Source organism: Entelurus aequoreus, linkage group LG17 (assembly GCF_033978785.1).
Source record: "Entelurus aequoreus isolate RoL-2023_Sb linkage group LG17, RoL_Eaeq_v1.1, whole genome shotgun sequence".
Taxonomy (NCBI): domain Eukaryota; kingdom Metazoa; phylum Chordata; class Actinopteri; order Syngnathiformes; family Syngnathidae; genus Entelurus; species Entelurus aequoreus.
This window is the reverse complement of record NC_084747.1, coordinates 37,491,860-37,514,254: the sequence shown is the minus strand read 5'-3', so window position 1 is coordinate 37,514,254 and position 22,395 is coordinate 37,491,860. Positions and strand designations below refer to the sequence as shown.

General features: G+C 39.9%; 1 protein-coding gene across 1 annotated transcript in view; it reads right to left on the bottom strand.

Moving 5' to 3' along the window:
• Window positions 1–522: 522 nt before the first annotated feature.
• Window positions 523–22,395, bottom strand: part of LOC133631803 (clathrin heavy chain 1-like) — a 60,826-nt gene continuing 38,953 nt past the window's right edge. Inside the window, 24 exon segments of the mRNA XM_062023963.1 lie at window positions 523–570; window positions 1,366–1,523; window positions 1,596–1,788; window positions 2,496–2,679; window positions 2,772–2,917; window positions 3,232–3,354; window positions 3,912–4,146; window positions 4,894–5,036; window positions 6,681–6,806; window positions 6,892–7,055; window positions 7,148–7,328; window positions 7,437–7,601; window positions 7,670–7,807; window positions 8,587–8,709; window positions 8,850–9,002; window positions 9,099–9,127; window positions 9,130–9,298; window positions 13,420–13,617; window positions 13,713–13,886; window positions 14,763–14,876; window positions 15,040–15,201; window positions 16,285–16,553; window positions 17,471–17,473; window positions 17,923–18,130. Coding sequence (XP_061879947.1) covers window positions 523–570; window positions 1,366–1,523; window positions 1,596–1,788; window positions 2,496–2,679; window positions 2,772–2,917; window positions 3,232–3,354; window positions 3,912–4,146; window positions 4,894–5,036; window positions 6,681–6,806; window positions 6,892–7,055; window positions 7,148–7,328; window positions 7,437–7,601; window positions 7,670–7,807; window positions 8,587–8,709; window positions 8,850–9,002; window positions 9,099–9,127; window positions 9,130–9,298; window positions 13,420–13,617; window positions 13,713–13,886; window positions 14,763–14,876; window positions 15,040–15,201; window positions 16,285–16,553; window positions 17,471–17,473; window positions 17,923–18,130 — 3,606 coding nt within the window.

Sequence of the window (22,395 nt, the reverse complement as noted above, 5' to 3'; positions counted from 1 at the left end):
TGAATCCGGAAACATATCCTTCACGGATTTGTTGAAGACATCTGCAAATGAGAACGGGATGTTGCTTCCAGCTATCAGCATAGCCATCTTTGTCTCGGCATAAGTTACACCCTCGGGTCTCCATTTAGCGAGGTGGCCCATAATACTGGGCTGTGACCCGTGCTGCGCTGCGGCCACCTTGTGCTTTGCTGACCGTTCATGAGTGAGTATGTCCGTTAGGCCACCGTGTTCAATGGAGAAGTCTGTTCTACAAAATTTTCAGGCAGCCTACCCCTTCCCCTTCGAACTGTCCTGGATAAACTGAAATTCTTGTTTCCATTCGTTTTGGAACTTACAAGCGTATTTCTTCATCTTACTCCTCGTCAGCGTCGCCATGGCTGTATCTTCCTCGTTCTTCTGCTTCGTCTCCTTGTTGTGTGCGCAGTTGTGCACTCTCTAAAAGCCGTAGATGTTAAAACGTGATTGGGCAGGCACGCTGTTTATATCGTGGGAAAGCGGAAGTGAAAACAGGCTGTCGACTCGTCACTCCGGTCCGCATGGAGCTGGAGGGGGCATGGCGTCCAGCTCTGGCTGGAAATCGGGAGATTTTCGGGAGAATGTTTGTCCCGGGAGGTTTTTGGGAGAAGCGCTGAAATTCGGGAGTCTCCCAGAAAATTTGTGAGGGTTGGCAAGTATGATCCTTAGATGAATGCAGCAATGTACAGAGATGTCCTTGACGAAAACCAACACTTCCTATCCAACCTAAAGAAGCTTGAGGAGTTCTGCAAAGAGGAATTGGTGGAACTGCCCAAAGATAGGTGTGCCAAGCTTGTGGCATCTTAGTAAAAAAAAATTGAGGCTGTAATTACTGCCAAAGGTGTGAATACTTATGTACGTACATGTAATTTTTTATTTTTTTACTTTTAATTCATTGGCAAAAATGTTAAAAAAAAAAATTTGTATGTCATTGTCAGTAGAATTTTGAAAACAAAAATGTATTTATTCCATTTTTTAATAAGGCTGTATGTAACAAAATGTAAAAAATTTAAAAAAAAGTGAGGCGCTGTGATTACTTTCTGGATGCACTGTACATCATTAATCTAATACAGGGGTTTTCAGAGTGCATCTCCCCTCAGTGAAGAGAATACCATTGGGGACTACTTTACCGCCCCCCTCAAAAAAATAAGGTTTCTGTAGCATATTTAGTAAAGAGTTTTTGCTCATGCAATGCTCACTTTACTCAACTCACTGTAGGTACTATAAAACCATTAATTTTGCCTTTGACATAACTTTAAGTAACCAAGCAGGTTTGAAAAATAATGATTTTCTTTGTAATTCTCAAGCTGCTAGCTGAAAATCCCTACCCCAATATACTGTTAATCTTACCTGCTGGATGTGAGCATTGTTGGGCCCGCTGACAAACTCTTCCAGCTCAGCCAGACGATTTGTTTTAGCCAAAGCAAAGAGCAGCTCTGTCTCCACGTAGGATTCCCGTGCTTTCTTACGAGCCATCTGCAGGAATTTGACCAAATCTTCCCAGTTATCTGCAAGACAGCACCTCAAATATAAATACCAGTGTGGTTAAAAACTGAAGAGAAGCCTCAAAAAAGGCTTACCGTTCTTGCTGGCAGCATTAACAACCTCCATGTAGGCTGAGGGGTCCACTGCTTTAATGTATGAGTCAATGGCCTCTTTAACCAGATTTCTTTGCAGCTGGGCCCGAGCTAATTGGCTCCACACTGCAGCCTCATTGCAGCGCTCTGCAAACTCATAGGCTCGATCCAGGTTGCTTATGTGTTCTATTAAAACCTAAACGAGAGCAGGTGATAGTAAATATTTAGGTTACATTTTCAACGTATCACATAATTTACACCAAGAGTGGCTTGCACAATTAATGCTGCATTCCGGAGAATTGGGAGAATGACATTTTCCCACCAAGTAAAAAAATAACTAAAACACCAATTCAAAACTCCCACCTGTTGTAAGATGAAAAACCATATATATCTGTATGTATTAATTATACTAGATATGTAGATGTTGCTACTAAAAATTTTGTTATTTGGTGAAATGTAAAAGAAGTGCTGGTAAATGAAGCCCAAAGTTATATCGACTCATTTCCGTTATATTCACAACACAGTTCTAAAGACATTCATTGCGTTTGTCACGTTTTTTTTGTCTACTTTCTACCAAAACACTTAAAGGTTGCACCTAAAAAGCTTTAAGTGGGCCATTTTCTGTATCCGGGCAGCAGTCTGGAATGCAAGCTTTAGTGTATTTGGCATCGTTGTGAGAAGACAGATGGTTAAACTAATTTGCAGTAAAGGCCACTACAATAAAGCTGTGCTGAAACAAGGGGTCAAAATGCTACCTTTATTATATTTGGCACCAATGTTACCTTTTGTATTGTATGAGCAGGTGCTGTGACATGCTATGATATTAGTACAATGTTTTGTTTCAATTAGAGATGCACAATAAAGGTTTTCAAAGAGACTTTTATCAAAACAAAATCCAAATACCTGTACGGCTGACGTGTTCACGTCAAACTTCTTGAAAATGGCAAATGCCTCCTCAAAGAGTTCATTGCTGATAGCAATATTAGCAATGTCGGGGGCATCGTAGTTGTCAAGTCTATTGACATACTCCATCACACGAGTGCGGTCCGCCTTGATGGCGGTCAAAATTAGAAGGTTTTGAAGGTTTCTGGAGAATGAGTCACACGACGAAAAAGGATTATTGAACAAATTCTACATTTTGGGTAAATTATTAAAATGTGGAAGTAAAGTCGTTTGAACCTATGTTCACTGAAAACAGAGCTATCAAGCACAATCTTCTCCAGCAGTTCAATCAGCTCGTTGGGCAGGTCGGCAGTCATGAATGCCTTGACTGTGACCGATACCTCCTCTGGGTCTTGGGTCTCTGACAAAGCAGTTTGTACCACCTGAAAGAGACAAAAGCAATGAACAAACTAGTGTATATAATTAAGTGTAATTAATGAAAAACCATGAACCACTTGAAGCAAAATGGTAAATGTATTTATATAGCACTTTGCTATTCCCGGAATAATATGCAAAGCGCTTTGCATTATACATCCCATTCACCCATTGACACACACATTCACACACTGATGGCAAAGCTGCAATGCAGGGATTCAGTGTCTTGCTTGGGGACACCTTGACATGAGCTGGAACCAGTAACCCTCCGGCTGTAAGATGGCCATTCTATCCACTAAGCAATGCCGCCAAGCAGACTGACCTGATCGATGAGTTGCCTCTTGTAGGGGTTGTTTTCTTCTAACACATTAGCCCAAAGTTCGGGGTCTCTCCGCCGTACCAAATAACGAGCCTCACTCTTGAATAACGAGTTCTCGTTGCACACCTAGAAAAACAAAAGTGTCTAGATGTATAAACGATAAAGCACAATGTTTTCTCTTTCTAATTTAAAGTATCTCACAAAAGTATTAAAAGCAATATTATTTTAGAATATCTTCTTAAAAGACAATACTTAAGAAAACAAACTTGGATATTAGTGTAGTCAGTGTACAGCTTGTAAAGCAGTATAATTTACGATCCACTGAAAAAAACAACACAGCCATGAATGCCTAAATAGCAGGCAACACCAGTGGGTACCCAGATAATTGCTTTGTGTCTACAGTGGGGCTGCATGAGTGCAGCTAGCACTGCGGAGCTGAGGTTTATTGGAGGACACATGCATTGTGGCAATGTGAAGCAGAGCATGATCCTCTCCCTTGGGAAACTGGGCCACATGGCAGTTTTCCAACATGGTAACGATTAAAAACATACCTCCAAGATGACAAGGGTCTTGTTAAAGAGGTACTGTAAATACGGTAAATGGTTGCTAAAATGTGAGGGGTGAACTCAACGTTGTGAAATACTGTAAAGTATATGGACTGCAGTGTTACTCCAAGTTCTTACCTTGATGAGGTCCATGTCACAATGGCCTCTTTCATAAGCCACACAGGCCAGGTGAGGGTCCCTCTTTTCGCAGTAGCGTCCAACCACGGCGCTGTCGTAGAACGGGTTTTCTTTCAGAAAGCGTTCAGGCGTGTTGTTGCTGTCAATGTAAATCTTGGCCAGAGCATTGTGGGTGGCCGGTTCCTCGCAGCCCTCATGTATTCGTGACTCTAACCATGGCAATAGAAGTTTTAACCTGTATAGCAAATAAAAATATAATCCATGATCTTGTTGGTTTGAGTTTTTATTATTTCATTTTTCAGTTATAAAATTCATAGTTACGCCCCTAGATTAAACACATTTTATTGAGAATATTTGTCACCGCGTTAGCATAAAACTATAGCGTCAACCAGTTATGATATTATAGAGGGGCTGGGGAAAATTACTTCTGAGGAAAGGGGTTGAGAGGCGATGTTATGTCAAAATGAGCTGCTTTGTCAAAAAGAGCTATCCAACGCTATTGAGACACTAACACAGGCATGGTTTGTAAATAAGACATTACGAAATCAGTTTGTGTGTGTTAATTATAAGGTCAAGACTGAGTCACCAACGGGTGTCAACTTTGTTTAGGCACCCTATGTGCAATGCTAGGCAGTATGTTAATGAAACAAAACTTTTAGCCAACATTTTCGTTGAAAACAGGAGGCTGCGAGAATTTAAAGCGTTGTAAATTTACCGGTATATATGATATACTTATAACACTTTTTTTAACACACCTTTCGAACAGTGGTACGTACGAAAACTCATAACCACTGCACAATAATTTGCTTAGTCACCAACATGGTATAACAAGTTAAGGTGTCAATGTTTTCTTCAAATAGCATGGATTGGTTTTAGCATCTTAAATGCAAAAACTCACGATGGCTCCCACATCACTAAGTTTGTCCGTATGTAGCACTCAGTGGGAAAAGATTGCAACCCTGAATTAAAGGCAGCTTCTTACCTGTTTCTCTTCTCCACTTCCCCTACAAGCTCATCAGTGGAAAACTGCCCTCTGACCACCATTATCAAGTTCTTAATGACATCCTCTGCACAGTCCACATCCAGCAGGCCTCCTATTACTACTGGCAATCGACTGGGATTAACCTGAAAAAGGTTTTTGGAAAGTTTTAATCTTGGTTTATATGGTAAATGGTCAATAGATTAGACTTGTATAGCGCTTTTCTACCTTCAAGGTACTCAAAGCGCTTTGACACTCTTTCCACATTCACCCATTCATACACACATTCACATACTGATGGCAGGAGCTGCCATGCAAGGCCCTAACCACGACCCATCAGGAGCAAGGGTGAAGTGTCTTTCCCAAGGACACAACAGACGTGACTAGTGATGGCGGAAGCTTGGATCAAATCTGGAACCCTCAAGTTGCAGGCATGGTCGCTCTACCACCCGAGCCACGCAAAACCTACATGAAAGGCAGAAAACTCCTCTACTACTGAAATAATTGACTGATAATTTAACCTATGATGATTGTAATTTACATTTAACATACTTCTTTGTGGTCTAGATACCATGTATTGGATATTCTTTGGTGTTATTTTTTCTTAAATTTTGCTCCACAGTCACATTTACAACCCTTTTTTTGAGTCTGTCTGCAAACGGTTCGTGTATGGAAGCTTATCTAAATTGCAAATGAAACCCTACCCTCTTTAAAAGTATTGGAATTTAACTTTTCAAAATGCACACTGTTAAATGTATATCTTGAAGACAAATATCTCCACTATTTTTTTTCAGTCACTGTCAAAAATAAACATATAAACAATATATACATTTGCCAGTCACAACATTAAGTACACTTGCCCACTCTCGGAACAATAAAGCTTCATAAAAACAGCCAGCATTTATCTCACTGCATGTCGCACGTTGATGATATTGTGCACATGCCACGATGAGATGAAAATAATACTTTATCCTACATTCTTTCGTGTTTCCGCAAACCAATATGAAATGTTGAAATGTTGCTGTCTTTTTAGAGTATTTTATCAACTAATCCAAATTGTACTTACTGGTCCATGTTTAAAATGTTGTAGACAAATAAACACTGAAGTATTTACAGTATTTTACCGACATCAGGGCAAGCAGGAAAGCATGAAACGAGAATAATTAACACCGGAGGCTTCAGGCATCGGCAGTAGAGATTAGCAGAAAGGATGGGCCAGGCAGGGAGCATGAACTACAAATGCTCACTTTAGTACATTTGTCAAAAAAGACAAAACACAGTGTTCAGAGGCATTCAAATCTGCGTGCAATGATTCAACGCTTTAGCATTGTTTATCTCGAGTATCCAACATTTTAACAACATACTGTAAGTCAGAAAAGAGGCAAAACATCATAGGTCCCCTTTACCTAGAAAGCATCGTTGTAGACAACCAAAGGGACATTGTACGGTTATTTCTGCTACTGGAAACGTACCAAAAATTCCAGAAAATTATTTGCTCAAAAAACATTTTGACGTTAAATCTATGAGGAAAAAACTTCAATATTTTATGTTTTTAGTCTAATTGTATAAATCCTCAACCAGTCTAGGGTTTACCTGTTGAAGTGTGTACCCCCTCTTCTGTTAGCTGGGATAAGCTCCAACTTAGCTGTGATGCTAATGAGGATAAACTTTATAAAAATGTGGATAAATGATATATAAATCATTTAAGACAAGAGGGATTGATTACATGTAAAAATATTGTGGTGATCACAAACAGTCAAAAAATTGTGAAATAGTCGACTGTCACTTACTTTCTGTACGTAGATTTCAATGTATTTTTGCAGACTGTTGCGATAGAGGTAGAGCACCAAGTCGTGGACAAAGTCAAAGCGGTCACACACAATAATAAGAGGAAGCTGGTCTGTCAGCTTGGCTTCCTAATAAGGGGAGGCACATTGTGTTGGTTAGAGTATGAAACATTTATCATTTAATAAGAATGGAAAATAATGAGAAACGTTTTACCTTGAGAAAATTCTTAACCCTCTCTGGGTCATAACAGTTGCTCTCTCTGCAGATTCTCTCCACTTCTTTGATTTGTCCTGTCTTGCAGGCTGACTGGATGTACTTGAAGTGAACGTCGGGTTCTTGGCTGAAATTCACAATCGAGCCAAGGAAGTAAAACAAGCCTTAAATAGAAACAGAACAGAGGGTGGAATGACATACGTCAGCTCTGGCAATTAGCACAGATTCCCACACACAATATGAACTGTGAACCTACCCTCATAACTCTTGAAGGACTCAAAGAGCTCCATGAGGGCCTGAGTCCCCAGCTGCTCGTGATACTTGGACGCCACTTGCACACAAAGCTGCAGGTTCTGCCGAATGTTGGCCGATAGCATGGCTCTCAAACACTCCAAGGAGTCGTCCACCGACAGAGAGCCAAAGAAGTTCACCAGCCACTGTCAGCAAAATCAGTGGGAAACAAGGTGAAAGGTGAACCCTTTAGGTTTCACCCAGCATCTAAAAAAAGTGTCCATGAATCAAAAACTATCCTTCTCTGGGAGTACCTCAGGGTTCAGAAGATGCGTGTGCACCACAGCTCGTTTGATATCATAAGGGTCAGTGTAGTGTTCCAGAGCTCTCTGCAGAAGGCCAGCTTTTTCGCACAGCTGAGCAACGTGGCCATGGTCGTAGTGTGTGAACATCTGGTTCCCCAAGATAGCATCTGCTACCTAAAATGTTTTTGCATGGTTAAAGCAAATGATGGATAAGGCTGTCATATCGGAGTTAGGATGGTAACCTGCGGCGCATGTATAAGGTTCATCTCAAGCAGGCGTGTCTGTAAGTGGCCTTCAGCTGGGCGGTTGTTCTTTAGAGCATCCAACAGGAAAGATGTGCATAGCTGGATCTGGTTGCCTTCCATGAAAACATCTACAATCTACAAGCAACAGTAAACAAAAAACAGGGGGCACAGTTAGTTACCTCATTTGAGATTCTCTCACTGAAAAGGTTTTGTGAATTTGTACAATTTTAAGAGTAGCACACTGCCCACGTTAGTCCTGACACATGCTTACATTGTACATTGGCGGTAATTCACATTTTAAACTGACTTCTAAACTAAAAATATTGCTAACACCAAATATACTGGTGCTCTCATTAGTGCCTGTATTTGTGCCATAAACACAAATACAAACCCACTGACATATAGCAATTAACAACTTTCCTAAGATGATTTGCGCATGCAGCAAAGGCAGGTAATTTCTGCATCAGAGTCGTAACAATAGCCTGTGCAGAACCTAGTGAAGCACAACTGTGTGTACTTACACACATCAACCCGCAATCAGTCCAAGCATCTTGTGTGTGACAATGACCATTACTTCTAACACAACAAGGCAGGAAATTAATATTGAGTGTTAAACTTCCAAGTCTTGAAACCGACACGGATTCCTAACTAAGTCCACCGGCTTGAAATGTGGCTAGGGGGCTTGCTTTGCACAATAAATCTATTAACTGAGAGAATCTGGAGCTAAGCAAAGAGATGGTGTGGCTTGAAAAAGGAGGAGAGGGTTACCGACTCAGTGAATTCTTGGCATTGCTGGCACATCTGGAATAACAACAGACGGAAGCTCCCACATTGGCTACTTTGTGTTTGAGGGTATGTGCAGATGTGTTTCAAACACAGCGCGAAGGAGTATTTGTATGAGATGACATGTTTACCTGGTTAATGTTGGCCAGCGGTTCTTCGTCCTGGACCAGCATCTGGGCAAATTGCAGTCCCTGGTCCGGATTGACACGCATCACATTCCTCAGCAAAAACACCCAATCAGGGGTGTAACCAACCTAGGGAAGTGTAGAGGACTTTCAAGTAAAACATGAAAAATGCAGATATGCTGAGAGGATTCAAAAGTAATTCCACTGAATTACTGGATCCTATGTACTTACAGTAATACACAATAGGTGTATGCATTGGTTGGGGTTACCTTTTTGGCATACAGGACTATCTTCTGGAATTGGCCTGTCTCAGCAAAGCACTGAATGACCTTGTTGGGGACATTAGCTCTGAGGTACACACTAAGCGCAAGGGTTGGGTCACATGCTTTTACTAGATCTCCTAACTCCTCTGAGCACTCCAGCTGCAACACATAAATAGCAAAAACATTTAAATGACATATAAATATGTAATGATGTGCTCGTGGAAAGATAAGGACCCTTCTGTATGTCCAGTCTACCTTGTCCTCCTTCAACCACTTCTCCAGAGTTGCTTGCGGCCCTGCTGCAGGACAGGCCTGCACAGCTCCAACGACTCAAATGTGTTGAGCTGACCCTGGTCCAACAATATACCAAAGTACTGCAACAGTGGAGAAGCCTGACCTGGTTGGGCTGGCACACTCTGGAATTTACGAATGGTCTCTGCTGTCCGCAAAACACCCTGAGAAAAATGGAATCAAATGGGTGTTTTGTGAAAGAAAAAACACCAGGAAGAAAACAGTACATAATAAATCAATCAAACACACACCACAAAAATGCTAACTGAAAATCAAACACAAGCATAGTATATACAATGGCACATCTAAGGTCCTACACAATATTTAAAAAATATCTAACTTTTTGTTGTTTCTGTTGCAGGGTCAAACTGTCGTCATTATACAAGTTGTTTTGAGTGCACAGGCAAAGTTGAATTATGTAACATTTTCAACCACCATTAAGATGTAAAAATAAATTAACATTTGATGACAGTAGGGATTTAACAATATGAAAATGTAATATTCCAGTTCACAGTTATTATTATCATGGTATTATTAAATGTGCTGAAAAAGTACTTAAGGGACATCGAGCTGCACCTATCGATTATTTTAGCAGTCAAGTAATCTATTGATGAATGTGTTCCATTAATCCAGAAATCGAATAAAGCACGTTATATAGCCTTTATGCGATTTTTAGAAATATAATTGAAAATAAAATTACAAACAAAATGTAGGCAGTATAACATTGAAATTGCACATTTACATTGGCATATTACTTATATTAAAAATGAACAACTTCAAAATAGTAAAAATAAAACAGTGTAGCCAGATGAACAACGTAATAAAAAATAAAACAATTAAAAAAGACTATAATAAAAGTATGATAAGTTGAGTGACAATCTTTTTAACATATAAACATTTGAAAAAGGTTAATAATCGGAGGAGTCGTGTTTAATTTTGCACAAACAACTTGATAGCATTAGCATACAAACTGCAGATGCCCACATGCCACTACATGTACCGTATTTTTCGGACTATAAGTCGCACCGGCCGAAAATGCATAATAAAGAAGGAAAAAAACATATATAAGTCGCATTTTTGGAGGAAATTTATTTGATAAAACCCAACACCAAGAATAGACATTTGAAAGGCAATTTAAAATAAATAAAGAATCGTGAACAACAGGCTGAATAAGTGTACGTTATATGACGCATAAATAACCAACTGAGAACGTGCCTGGTATGTTAACGTAACATATTATGGTAAGAGTCATTCAAATAACTATAACATATAGAACATGCTATATGTTTACCAAACAATCTGTCACTCCTAATCGCTAAATCCGATGAAATCTTATACGTCTAGTGTCTTATTTGAATGAGCTAAATAATATTATTTGATATTTTACGGTAATGTGTTAATAATTTCACACATAAGTCGCTCCTGAGTATAAGTCGCATCCAGAAATGAAAAAAACTGCGACCTATAGTCCAAAAAATACGGCATATACAAAGTGCTTTTTTTCAATGTGCTGCATCATCGATGTAGTGCAATTGAGAAAAGCCAGCTCCGTTTGACAGTGCAAACATTTTACCACTATATCGGTTTTTCCGTTTTAAATGTTCACAAAGCAGGGGCCGTACTTATCAAGCTTCTTAGAATTACTCCTAAGAAGTCTGCTAAGAGTTGACTTAAGAGTAAATAAATTCTTCGCTGAAAGCTGCACTTAAAAGTTAGTTATCAAGCGTCTTACTCACACTTTCAGCGAAGTGTAGGACTGAATCTTTAGTGTCACACTCAGAGCTGAATTACGACATTACTATGTGCCGTAAACGGAATTTTAGGTGACGTCATTTCTGTGTCCATAGAAATGACCAATCACGGAAGGGAATCCCTTGTCGAAGAATAAAGAAATATCTTAGAAATATTTAAGTGGACAATGGGAGTGTATATTTTGACAATAAACTACAAAATAATACAAAACAAACAAACAATATTGGCAATGAATCAAAAATAAATGTTTCCTTTTTGTTGCACCTTTCCTGCTTCCTGCTCCCAGACCGTAACAGAGGCAGGGGAGACACTTCTCCAGGATGTATGCTCGGGGCAACACCCTTCACTTTACCCGGCAGTGGGTCTCCACAGCGGACGACTTTAGAGTGAATGATGAGTCCGGCGATTAGTTGCAAATCTTGCTTTATTGATTGCTTGCACACAGCCAATCCAACACAAAACAAACTAGTCCCCGCTCGCACTCACAATACCGCTCCCTCTCTTCTCTCGCCCACACACTCACTGACGTCACTCACCTCACATGCTGTAACCTAGCGTATGTGTGTGCCACACACATACACTACTCTCATAAAATGTTCTTTCCAATTCATTAATTAGGCAACTAATTTGAAACTGGTGTAGGTGGCTCTATATATACTAGTCCACTGCAGCCACATGCAGAAATCAACAAGGAATCGAAAATTATTAAATCTGTGACAAATACCTGCTCTGTCTAAACGATACCGTTTGATCAGCTGCTCGTTATCAAACAAAGATGAACGTTCACGCACGTCTCTCGCCTCAGTACCATCCCCTGCTGGCAACTCCTAACCACTTAAGACACCTCTGAAGGTCTCTTAAATATCGTGGAGAGTAGGAGTGATTCTTAGACTTAAGAACGTTTATAAAAAGCTTTTATTCTTAAGTTTGAGAGTAGGACTAAATTTCGCAAATTTTCAGGACTTAAGTGTAAAATGGCACTCTAAGAAGCTTGATAAGTACGGCCCCAGGTCTTTTGTTTCCTCTATGCCCTTTTTTCTCCTCTATCGGCACGCACACACGCACACACACACACAGACAGAGACACACAGGCCACATCACCTGCAGTGCGAGCTACATCACCAATGCAGTACATCCAGAAAGCTTTCACAGCACCTCACTTTTTCCACATTCTGTTATGTTACAGCCTTATTACAAAATGGAATAAATTAATTTTAGCCCTCAGAATTCTACAGACAATACCCCATGACAATGTGAAAAGGTTTTGTTTCTTTAATTTTGCAAATTTAAAACTAAAAAATCACTTGTACATAAGTATTAACTCAATGCTCAATACTTTGTTGATGCACCGTTTATTAAACGAATAATTGAAGCAACAAAATACAAATGGATTATTTTCTTTAATCGATTTAATCAATATAATCGATGAATTGTTGCAGCCCTATATACACAAGCTGCAATCTTTTAACCAAGCTTTTTTATATAAATAAATAATCTGGCTTGTTAAGAGACATTATGTTATTAGAGTGTTTAAATATGTTTATCTTCTTCCGTTTTAATTTGTAAAGATTTTAGAGTGTTTCTTGATAATAAAAGCAAAATGGGGGTTTGCATGTTTCACTTCTGGTTTATGTGACTTCACGTGCAATGTGGGTTCACTTCCTGTTCTAGACACGTCCGTACACGGACCTACCACTGTGTCCGAAGAAAGGTTCTACGTGCATAATTGAATAGCTGAGTTGTTCACAGACTAATGTGTTTGTACAAGTTTAGATGGGGCATGACGTTTGTAATTGGGAAGATGTTAATGTGTCTTGTATTCATGTTAGCATTTTAGCTCGCCAGCGATTGGCACGCAACCGCTTTCTTTCTTCAGGAAATGCGCAATATCATCATGAGTTTTTCAATGTGCAGTAGTCAATCATGCTTTTACAATAATGACAATTTTAAACGGCAAAAGTCATCTTTGGCAATTTTACCACTATTTATCATTACGTTACCAGCTGGTGATATAGGTACAGTGCTTAGGAAGTGGACCGTGACTTGTCATATAAATGTAAATATTAATTAACCTTTGGGAGATTAAAACTGGAGATGATTTATTTCATATTAACTAAGGCTGTTAAAGTTAATGCAATAATGAGTTAACACAAGTTTCCTTTAGCGGGACTTTTTTTTATGCACGATTAACGAGCACACGTGCTGTGTGACACTGGGTCCATCCCGAAGAAAAAACAGATGCAGTCCAGTTGATATTGAGTCACAAGCGGGAAGACAAAGCCAGCAGAAAACGATAAAGAAAAGGGTCGCTTTGGCCAAATTGCACTCTGGCCTGTACGATTCTATGGTAATCATCACATTTTTCCTCTTTATCATCAGTAGTACTGTATAACCTTTCGTGTTTGTAACATATTAATTAAAACCAATTGAAAACACAACGGAGGAACTAATCTTTGAGAGGCCTACAAATATTTTACGGATTTGGAGGTTCCACCATATAAGCATACATTTTTTTTGTAACATTTACACTAACCTTTGGTGCAGACGCAGCTACTTTTGCTGCCTCAGAATAACTTCCCTGGGCAAACAATGTGTTGAACTTCCTGGCAAAAAGCTCCTCAGCACCAGCAAGGTTGGATCTCACAGCCATTCGTAAGGCCAGGTCGGGATTCTGGAGGACGTTGGTGGCGTAGTTGACAATATTGTCTTCTTCAACACATACTGACAATACCTAAATGGACATACCACAAACGCAGGTCTAAGAAGGATGATCAAATGTGTTTTTAAGATGATACATTTTGTTATGGCCATGATATATTTCCTCACTTGTCCCTTCTTGTTGACACCGATAATTCCTGAGTTGGCTTCATGAGGCGATGTGACAAAAATGGTTTCAGCGCTGATTCTATTCATGTAGATGCACACTCCTGACTCTAGGTCGTACAGGTGAATGTAACCGTACTTGGTGATTAAATATATCACACCATGTTTACTTCCAATCTGAGGAGAAAACAAAAGGGAGACTATTGAATACTAAAGAAGACCTTAAATCCCTTTTCAACTTCATAGCACAACTCTACTTCATATGGATACTTTTCCATTGGCAAAATCAGGTACTACCAGGTACTTTGAGTAGCCAATAGTTTCAAGCATACCAAACAGATGCCATAGTGGTGAGGTCAAGTTAGTAATATTATATTCTACAGAAGGGGTCGCCAACCTTTTCGAGTTTGAAATCCCTGGTCTCAGGCATGAACTAAGGCAATATCTACCACTGCGCCAAATAGGTAATATATATATATATATATATATATATATATATATATATATATATATATATACACACACACACACACACACACACATATATACATACATATATACATACATACAGTATATATATATATGTATATATCTCAAAGAGTATATTTCAGTCTTTAATATATTACTGCAGCTCGATGATTTTTTTTAGGTATGCTTGTCATGCAATGCGTGTTTACTAGACGAGTTGTGGGGCCACGCTCGGGGATGGGGCCGCTGTGTTGAGCTGGGCGGGATGTGAGGCCGAAGACAGGCAAGGAGTGCGAGCGTGTTCAGGAGTTAAAATATGTGCTCCTTGGCGGGTCTGTTTGGCCACCTCCAGGTGGGGTGGCATTGATGTCATATCAGTACAATATTTTTTTTCTAATATTATAACAGTAGAGTCGAAAATATCGACTAATCAATCGTGATTGACGGGTTGGCGACCCCTGCTTCACGGTCTCAAATTTGTTGCAGCGGTCTGTTTTCCTGCTGCCCCCAGACTCCGCTCGAATAAACAACAGTAGAGCTTGCCCAAGGTGGCACTGTGCAATGGAAAAGCCTTTGACTACATACCTGCATAGCTACAGGAAAATCTGTCTGGGCCTCAGGGGGGAAAAACACATCCACTGCTTTCTTAGCAAATGGCTGGTTTCCTGCAGGTGGCTGACCAACTTCAATAATGTGCAGCTGGATGAATTTTCAACACATTATCATACAACCACAAAAGGGAGACAACCACAAGAAAGAAAACAAGATTTCATCCAAATAATGGTGATAGTGTTCTTGATGTTAAAACCATTGTTTGTTATAGACTTATTACATCCTTGTGCAATGTTCAAAAGCTCCTCACCTTCCCTCCAGCTTGTGTGCGCACAGCAAAGCAGAAGAGAGTGGACGGTTTGCCGTTCCCCTCTGCCTTAAACTCTCCGAATGCAGCAGTGTGACCTTCTATTGGCTGGGACACTTTTCTCTCCACGGAATACAGCTGCATTGCCCCAACCACACGATTTTGCTACAAGGACAGGCAGACAAAAGCATCAGACAATGCATAGCAAATTGCTGAATCTCCTCTTCCTGCTCTTTCAAACAGGGAGAAAAAATAAAATAGTATCTGCTTGACATCCATGCCGTCGCTTATTTGGTATTTCAATTCCGTCAGACTTACTGAATTAATATCTGCTTAAAGGTGCTGTTTGCAACTTCCTCACAGTAATATTTTACAAAGCAAAAAATATAACAAGAACACCACCGGCTAGCTTATGTTATCATTAATGGTTTAACAGAACAAATTTATTTGACAATGCCCTATATTTTTCACAATTACAAAGTTTATGTAATAAATTTTTACCGGCCCGAATAAAATTATTAGCGTTCACGGCGGTCACTCACCTGGTCTCATCAACACATACGCGCAGGAAGCGCATGCACACATACAAAAGCCGTCCAAAAGGAGCAACAAAGAATTTGCAGTCACGTTGTTGTTATGATAGAATATACATCAAATGACAGCTAACACTAACTATCCAAATTGCTATTGATAGCTAACAACACCCAAAGCTAATGCACGTGCATGTGTTATGTCCATCCATCCATCCATTTTCTACCGCTTATTCCCTTCGGGGTCGCGGGGGGACGCTGGAGCCTATCTCAGCTACAATCGGGCGGAAGGCGGGGTACACCCTGGACAAGTCGCCACCTCATCACAGGGCCAACACAGATAGACAGACAACATTCACACTCACATTCACATTCACACACTAGGGCCAATTTAGTGTTGCCAATCAACCTATCCCCAGGTGCATGTCTTTGGAGGTGGGAGGAAGCCGGAGTACCCGGAGGGAACCCACGCAGTCACGGGGTACGTACCTATTTACATCATTACGTACTAGAAGCCATAAAAGGGCGAGATATACTGTGTAAAATACGTTGGAATGTTGGTGCCCTCCAGGTATCTGTGTAAGTGTTGCAAACAGCACCTTTAAGTTAAATAAAGGAGAAAGGGTGTTATCAGAAAATAGGTAAGGAATCCCAGATTGTACAAACATTCCACTTGTTATACAGGACATTTTTGTGTCATGAACAAGTACACAGTTACCTGTGCAGAAATCCCTATCAACAGCAGCCACTTCTGTTGTTCGTCAGTTCTGTAGTTAATAATCTGACATCCTGTTAGACTGGCGTGCCGATCGAATACTTTGCTTGGTTGGGAATCCCCTTCCATGCTCCAATGATAGACGGCCGTGTCCGTCACCAAGGCAACGGTATTTACCGATATCCACTTCCAGAACATGACCTCTTCAGTCATTGTGTGAGCCTTCATCTTGCTCTTCATCTCTATGTTAAAGATCTGCAGAGTCTTAGCAGCTGTGGGGCAGCGCAGTAAAAAGATGAGGTCAATAAGCAGGCAGCACAAGCATATATATTTAAACTGCAAAATAAAATGTGATATTTAACAATGTTTAACAATCAGCTTTTGATGAAGTGATACCTTTACTTGTTCACAGGAAGATTATGTGGCAGTTTAAAATATCTAACCTTGATTCAAAACATGGAGATAGATGAATAGAGTAATAATGTATTCAAATACCTAACTCGGTTCATAATCATTAGGATTATGGTTCTGAAAGAAAAGCGAGTGAGGCTAAACACTCCTACATCTTTGCAATTAGCTAAGATTTGAGCATTTCAAATGAGTACTATTGTTATGTGCTGTCTAAATGTGCTGTAATATACCATTGTAGCTCTTTAATCTATATTTGGTATCTAAATGTGGTGTCCAATTAAAAAAAAAATGTCAATAAAAAAAAAACAAAGAAATTCCCCACGCATAAATGTGGCATCCAACAAATGCTATTTCAACTAAAATTACCTACCATGCAAGTGAGGTCATGATTCAGGTGATTGCTGGAGGAGTGACAGTTTGCCAAGTTTGCCAAGATTAGATGCCACACATTCACTCTAGCAGCACACATCAGTTCATGCTAACACAAGTTAGTTTTTGTAAAAGGGTAGTGTCAACAAGTTATGTTGAGGCAATGTGCAGCCAGTGTGTGTGTGTGTGTGTGTGTGTGTGTGTGTGTGTGTGTGTGTGTGTGTGTGTGTGTGTGTGTGTGTGTGTGTGTGTGTGTGTATTTCCTAAACAGTTGTCTCCCTTTTGATTGATTGGAAGCCAACGTAACACTGAACTTGAGACAGGTATTTTGCAAGCTTTTATGTGAGAGGCAAGTTTACTGTCATCATCACAGAGCGCCAGGCAGGCAGACAGATAGCAAGCAACTCACCGTCTGAATAAGGAAAAAAAGCCAGGGAGAGAAAGAGCAAAAAAAAAAGGTCAGTCACGATAAAGACCTAAAACAGATGAAGGGGAGTGGGTAAACAAGAACTTATTATCCCCTTGGGGAGATGAAAATAATTTTGATTAGTGCTTGTGTGTGAGCACTGTGTGGCACAAAATCAATTTCTAACAATCATTTTATACATTCAGGTGGTAGAACTGAGTGCACTTAGCGTCAATCTTGATTAATTTTTGACACTAATGACATTAGAACACTAGTCACTACATGACTGTGACCTTCCCACAGCATTTGTAGTAGATTAATCTGTTCAGGCTAAAGCTACATAAATAGCATACAGACATCATGATTCTGGATAGATAAACACAAATATTGTTGTTGGTTTAAAGCCGCAATTTTTAGGCAGCAGTGCAGCAGACTACATTAAATGTGGCACGTACCTTTCAAGGCAATGACCTTGCTGGTGGGGTTCATGATGGCGCTGTCAGCAGAGATAGGTCTCCTGATGGGGTTGGTTGGGTCGGACAGGTCCACAATCACCACCTGGTTCTGCTCGCCCACTTTCTCTCTAATGCAGATAAACTTGTCTGACTCCATGGTCAGATAGCTGAACCCAATGTTGGCTGGGTTGACACCCAGGTTCTGCAGCTAGAGTTGGAAAACATCATTCTGTTATTCTGGTGCCTGGATTGATAATCGTGCTAAGTCCTAATAAGATAATGACTATGTAGGCACACACATTTTACTTAAGTGTCTTTTTCAGCTTAAAGATACACATTACACAATCAACCCCTTACTTTAACTCAGAATATAACCAGGCACAGTATTAACATATTTTGGCTTGCTTGTTGATTGAATATCTTTTTAGCATACAAAAAAACCTTTAACCTTTAGAGTAATCTTACCAACATTAGTAGCTGGCGACAAGGCAGACAGGGAAAATGAGTAAATGATCAACAAATACTCAAATCAGACTGTTTATTAATGAAATAATGACTCATAAGAGACTATACAATGTCAAAACAAACCGTAATCAAAGTAATACTACTGTAGTATGAGGCCTGTAACTCATCGGCTATAGATAACAGTCATTTCTTAACTACCAATACGTATTTATTAGTACTAGTAAAAAATAAACATTTTAATGGCACTTGTTTTTTATTATTATTATTTGTTTTCTCATGATTTAGTTAACTACTTTTTCATAGGTAGGTTGGCAAGCACTCCCCCTTTTACATAAAACTGTTGCTAGATAGCTAGTGGCTAGCAGAGACTAATGGTTTGAGCATAAAGCAGGCTTTGCTACGCATCTTAATTTAAAGCATGATGCTCTACAAATACATGTTCTTAGCGTATAGGCTAATTCAGCATGATGCTGTTGTTAAAATGGGTTATGGGTTATACTTGCATAGCGCTTTTCTACCTTCAATGTGACTGTAATGCTAGCAATATACTTCCCATATCTATGTTGGTGTTGCTAATGTTAGTGTCCTACTGTCCGACTCCTTAAAGGGGAATTATGATGTCTTTTCACTTTTCTCACTTATAAATGTTGGACACCCCTGTTAAACATAAGAAATCATAAGGTTGATGCATTTAGGCGTGAGCTTGCACAGAGTTTTGGATGCCTTTGAACACTGTGTTTTGCCTTTTTTTTTAACAGTCACTTCACAGATTGGCGAACATACTACGTGGAGATCAGAGTTTCTGCTGTTGGACAGCCTCCTCCGCCTCAGCTGTGCAGAGAGTGCTGCCCGGAGCATTGTCTATTATTCCAACTCATTGCATGCCCTTCCCCTGCTCTGATGTCTATAAAATAAATATTTGCATGTTTATTTGTCCACAGCATTTTACACAGGACTGTTTTGTCTATATTAGGGGTCGGCAACCCGCGGCTCCGGAGTCGCATGCGGCTCTTTGATCACTCTGATGCGGCTCAGCTGCATACTTGCCGACCACCCCAGATATTTCCGGGAGGTTACCGGATTTCAGTGCCTCTCCCGGAAATCTCCCGGGGCAAACTTTCTCCGATTTTCACCCGGACAACAATATTGAGGGCGTGCCGTGATGGCACTACCTTGAATCACTACTTTTAACGTCGCTACAACATGTCGTCGCGTCCGCTTTTACACCATGCTATCTGCGTGCCGGCATGGTCACACCAAACCCCGCCCCCCCCCCAACACTGCGGAGGGGGTTTGGTGGTAGCGGGGTTGTATAATGTAGCCCGGAAGAGTTAGGAATACAAGGGATTCTGGGTATTTGTTCTGTTGTGTTTATGTTGTGTTACGGTGCGGATGTTCTCCCGAAATGTGTTTGTCATTCTTGTTTGGTGTGGGTTCACAGTGTGGCGCATATTAGTAAGAGTGTTAAAGTTGTTTAAACGGGCACCCTCAGTGTGACCTGTATGGTGTTTGAACAAGTATGCCTTGCAGTCACTCATGAGTGTCTACAGAAGCCTCATACAACATGGGGCTGGGCTGGCAAGCTATTAGTACAGGTTGTAGAGGGCGCTAAAGGCAGTGCCATCATAGCACGCCCTTATTATTGTTGTTTGGGTGAAAATCAGCAGACATTCGAGAGAATAGCTGCTCTGAAATTCGGGAGTCTCCCGGAAAAATTGGGAGGGTTGGCAAGTATGACGCTGTCAAGCGGCATTATGATAAAACTTGGGGGCCGCACTAACATTAACTTTTCATATTAAGGTGCGGGCCGCGTGTCTGAGACCCCTGGTTTATACATAGCACAAAGCAAAAAAAAAACGTATGCAGTGTTATTTCATTTTAAATATCAAAAGACTTTTGTGGCTCCCATTGTTTTCTTTATTTTGTGAAACGGGTCAAAATGGCTCTTTGAGTGGTAAAGGTTGCCGACCCCTGGTCTATATGGATGAGTACAAAGCTGGATTAGCTTCCTAAAATCATACAAAAAAGATGGCACCATTACAACTTTGAGGAACCACAAGAAGGTATTCACTTTAACTTACATTGAATTGAGACAAAAGCATATCCAATAAATATGATTTAGACCAGATGTTCTGAACCTTTTTGACATCGGGGCCCAACTTTTTCACTACAGAGGTTCCTGGGGCCCACTTTAACGTTAACCCTAAATTAGTAATCTTACTCTTGATTTTAAACATATTTAATAATCATATCTAACCTACCGGTACTTCAAGTTTAACAGGATAAACTTTGTGAAATGATATAAAACCATGTCCATGAATGTTCTCATTCATCCAGGTCATTGTCATTTCAGGGCATGCAATCGATTGGTCAGTTCTAGTCTGACCAATCTAAGTCTATGAGCACAAACTGATGAAGCCTATTCAGATGAGAGGCGAAACGTCTCCTAAAACAAACCATTCCAGTTGCGATCGATTGAATGCTCTGAGATGATTTAAGGCCAATACACAATACACTATTGTGAAACCTCCGTAATTGATTTAAAATTGTAGAAAAATACTATAATATGGGAACTTTGAGGAAGTCGCCAGAATTGTAGCTGAACTTTAATCCTCTTCAAAAGGGCAAAAAGGATGTAACGATAAACGGTATGATGGTGAACCGCGGTAAAGCTCCAGACGATTAATTATACAGTTATAAATTAAAATCTAAAAACCATTATTGATAACCGCACTTTGATAAACCGATAGACCAGCTAGCAGTGGCTCACTTGATAGCTTGAATGCTAATATGGATACAAGATACATTGACATCTTTCCCTATTAAGAAACTACATACCTCAATCTAAACTTGTATAAAACACATTACTGTCTGAGCAACTAAGTTATTAATCTCTGCACATTGAACATGCAGGCTGTGCTCTCTTGAAACAGTGATTGATCCATTCTCGGAAGAATACGACACATACAGGGGTGTCTACAACAGAAAGTGAACTTGTGTGACGTCACATAAATCGCAGTAGTTTGCCTTCATCCTAAAAAACTCAATCAAAAAGATTTACAAATTAATTTAAAAAAAGATAAACCTGCTTAAAATTCTGCTAAGAAAGAACAGTGTGCCTATTCATTTCATTATTTAAAAACAAACTAAACTTGGTTGAAAGATTTCAGTGTGTATAAGTAAAGTACTTTTTGAGCACATTCAACAATACTGTCATAATAATGTTACTCGTGATAATTTTGGTAACAACTGGGGATGTCGACACATACAGGGGTGTCTACAACAGAAAGTGAACTTGTATGACGTCACATAAATCGCAGTAGTTTGCCTTGATCCTAAAAAACTCACTCAAAAACCTTTACAAATTAATTTAAAAATTTCATTTCATTTCTTGGCGTGGCAAAGTTGGCAGAGTGGCCGTGCCAGCAATCGGAGGGTTGCTGGTTCCTGGGGTTCAATCCCCACCTTCTACCATTTTAGTCACGTCCGTTGTGTCCTTGGGCAAGACACTTCACCCTTGCTCCTGATGGGTGCTGGTTAGCGCCTTGCATGGCAGCTCCCACCATCAGTGTGTGAATGTGTGTGTGAATGGGTGAATGTGGAAATACTGTCAAAGCGCTTTGAGTACCTTGAAGGTAGAAAAGCGCTATACAAGTACAACCCATTTATCATTTATTTATAACTTGGTTGAAAGATTTCAGTGTGTATAAGTAAAGTACTTTTTGAGCACATTCAACAATACTGTGATAATGATACTCGTGATAATTTGGGTAACAACTGGGGATGTAACTATATGAAAATTTCCTCTCACACTTATTGATTACCAAAATTATCATGGGCATTATTGCCACATTATTGTTTAATGTGCTCAAAAAGTACTTATTAAACATGTTTATTTCAGTGCTTTAATATGTTTATCTCCTTCCGTTTTAAAAATGTTAGTATTCTTTTAATGATAACTGATAATGTGTTGGGTGCGTCAGAAACACGTCCGGTTTATGTGACGTC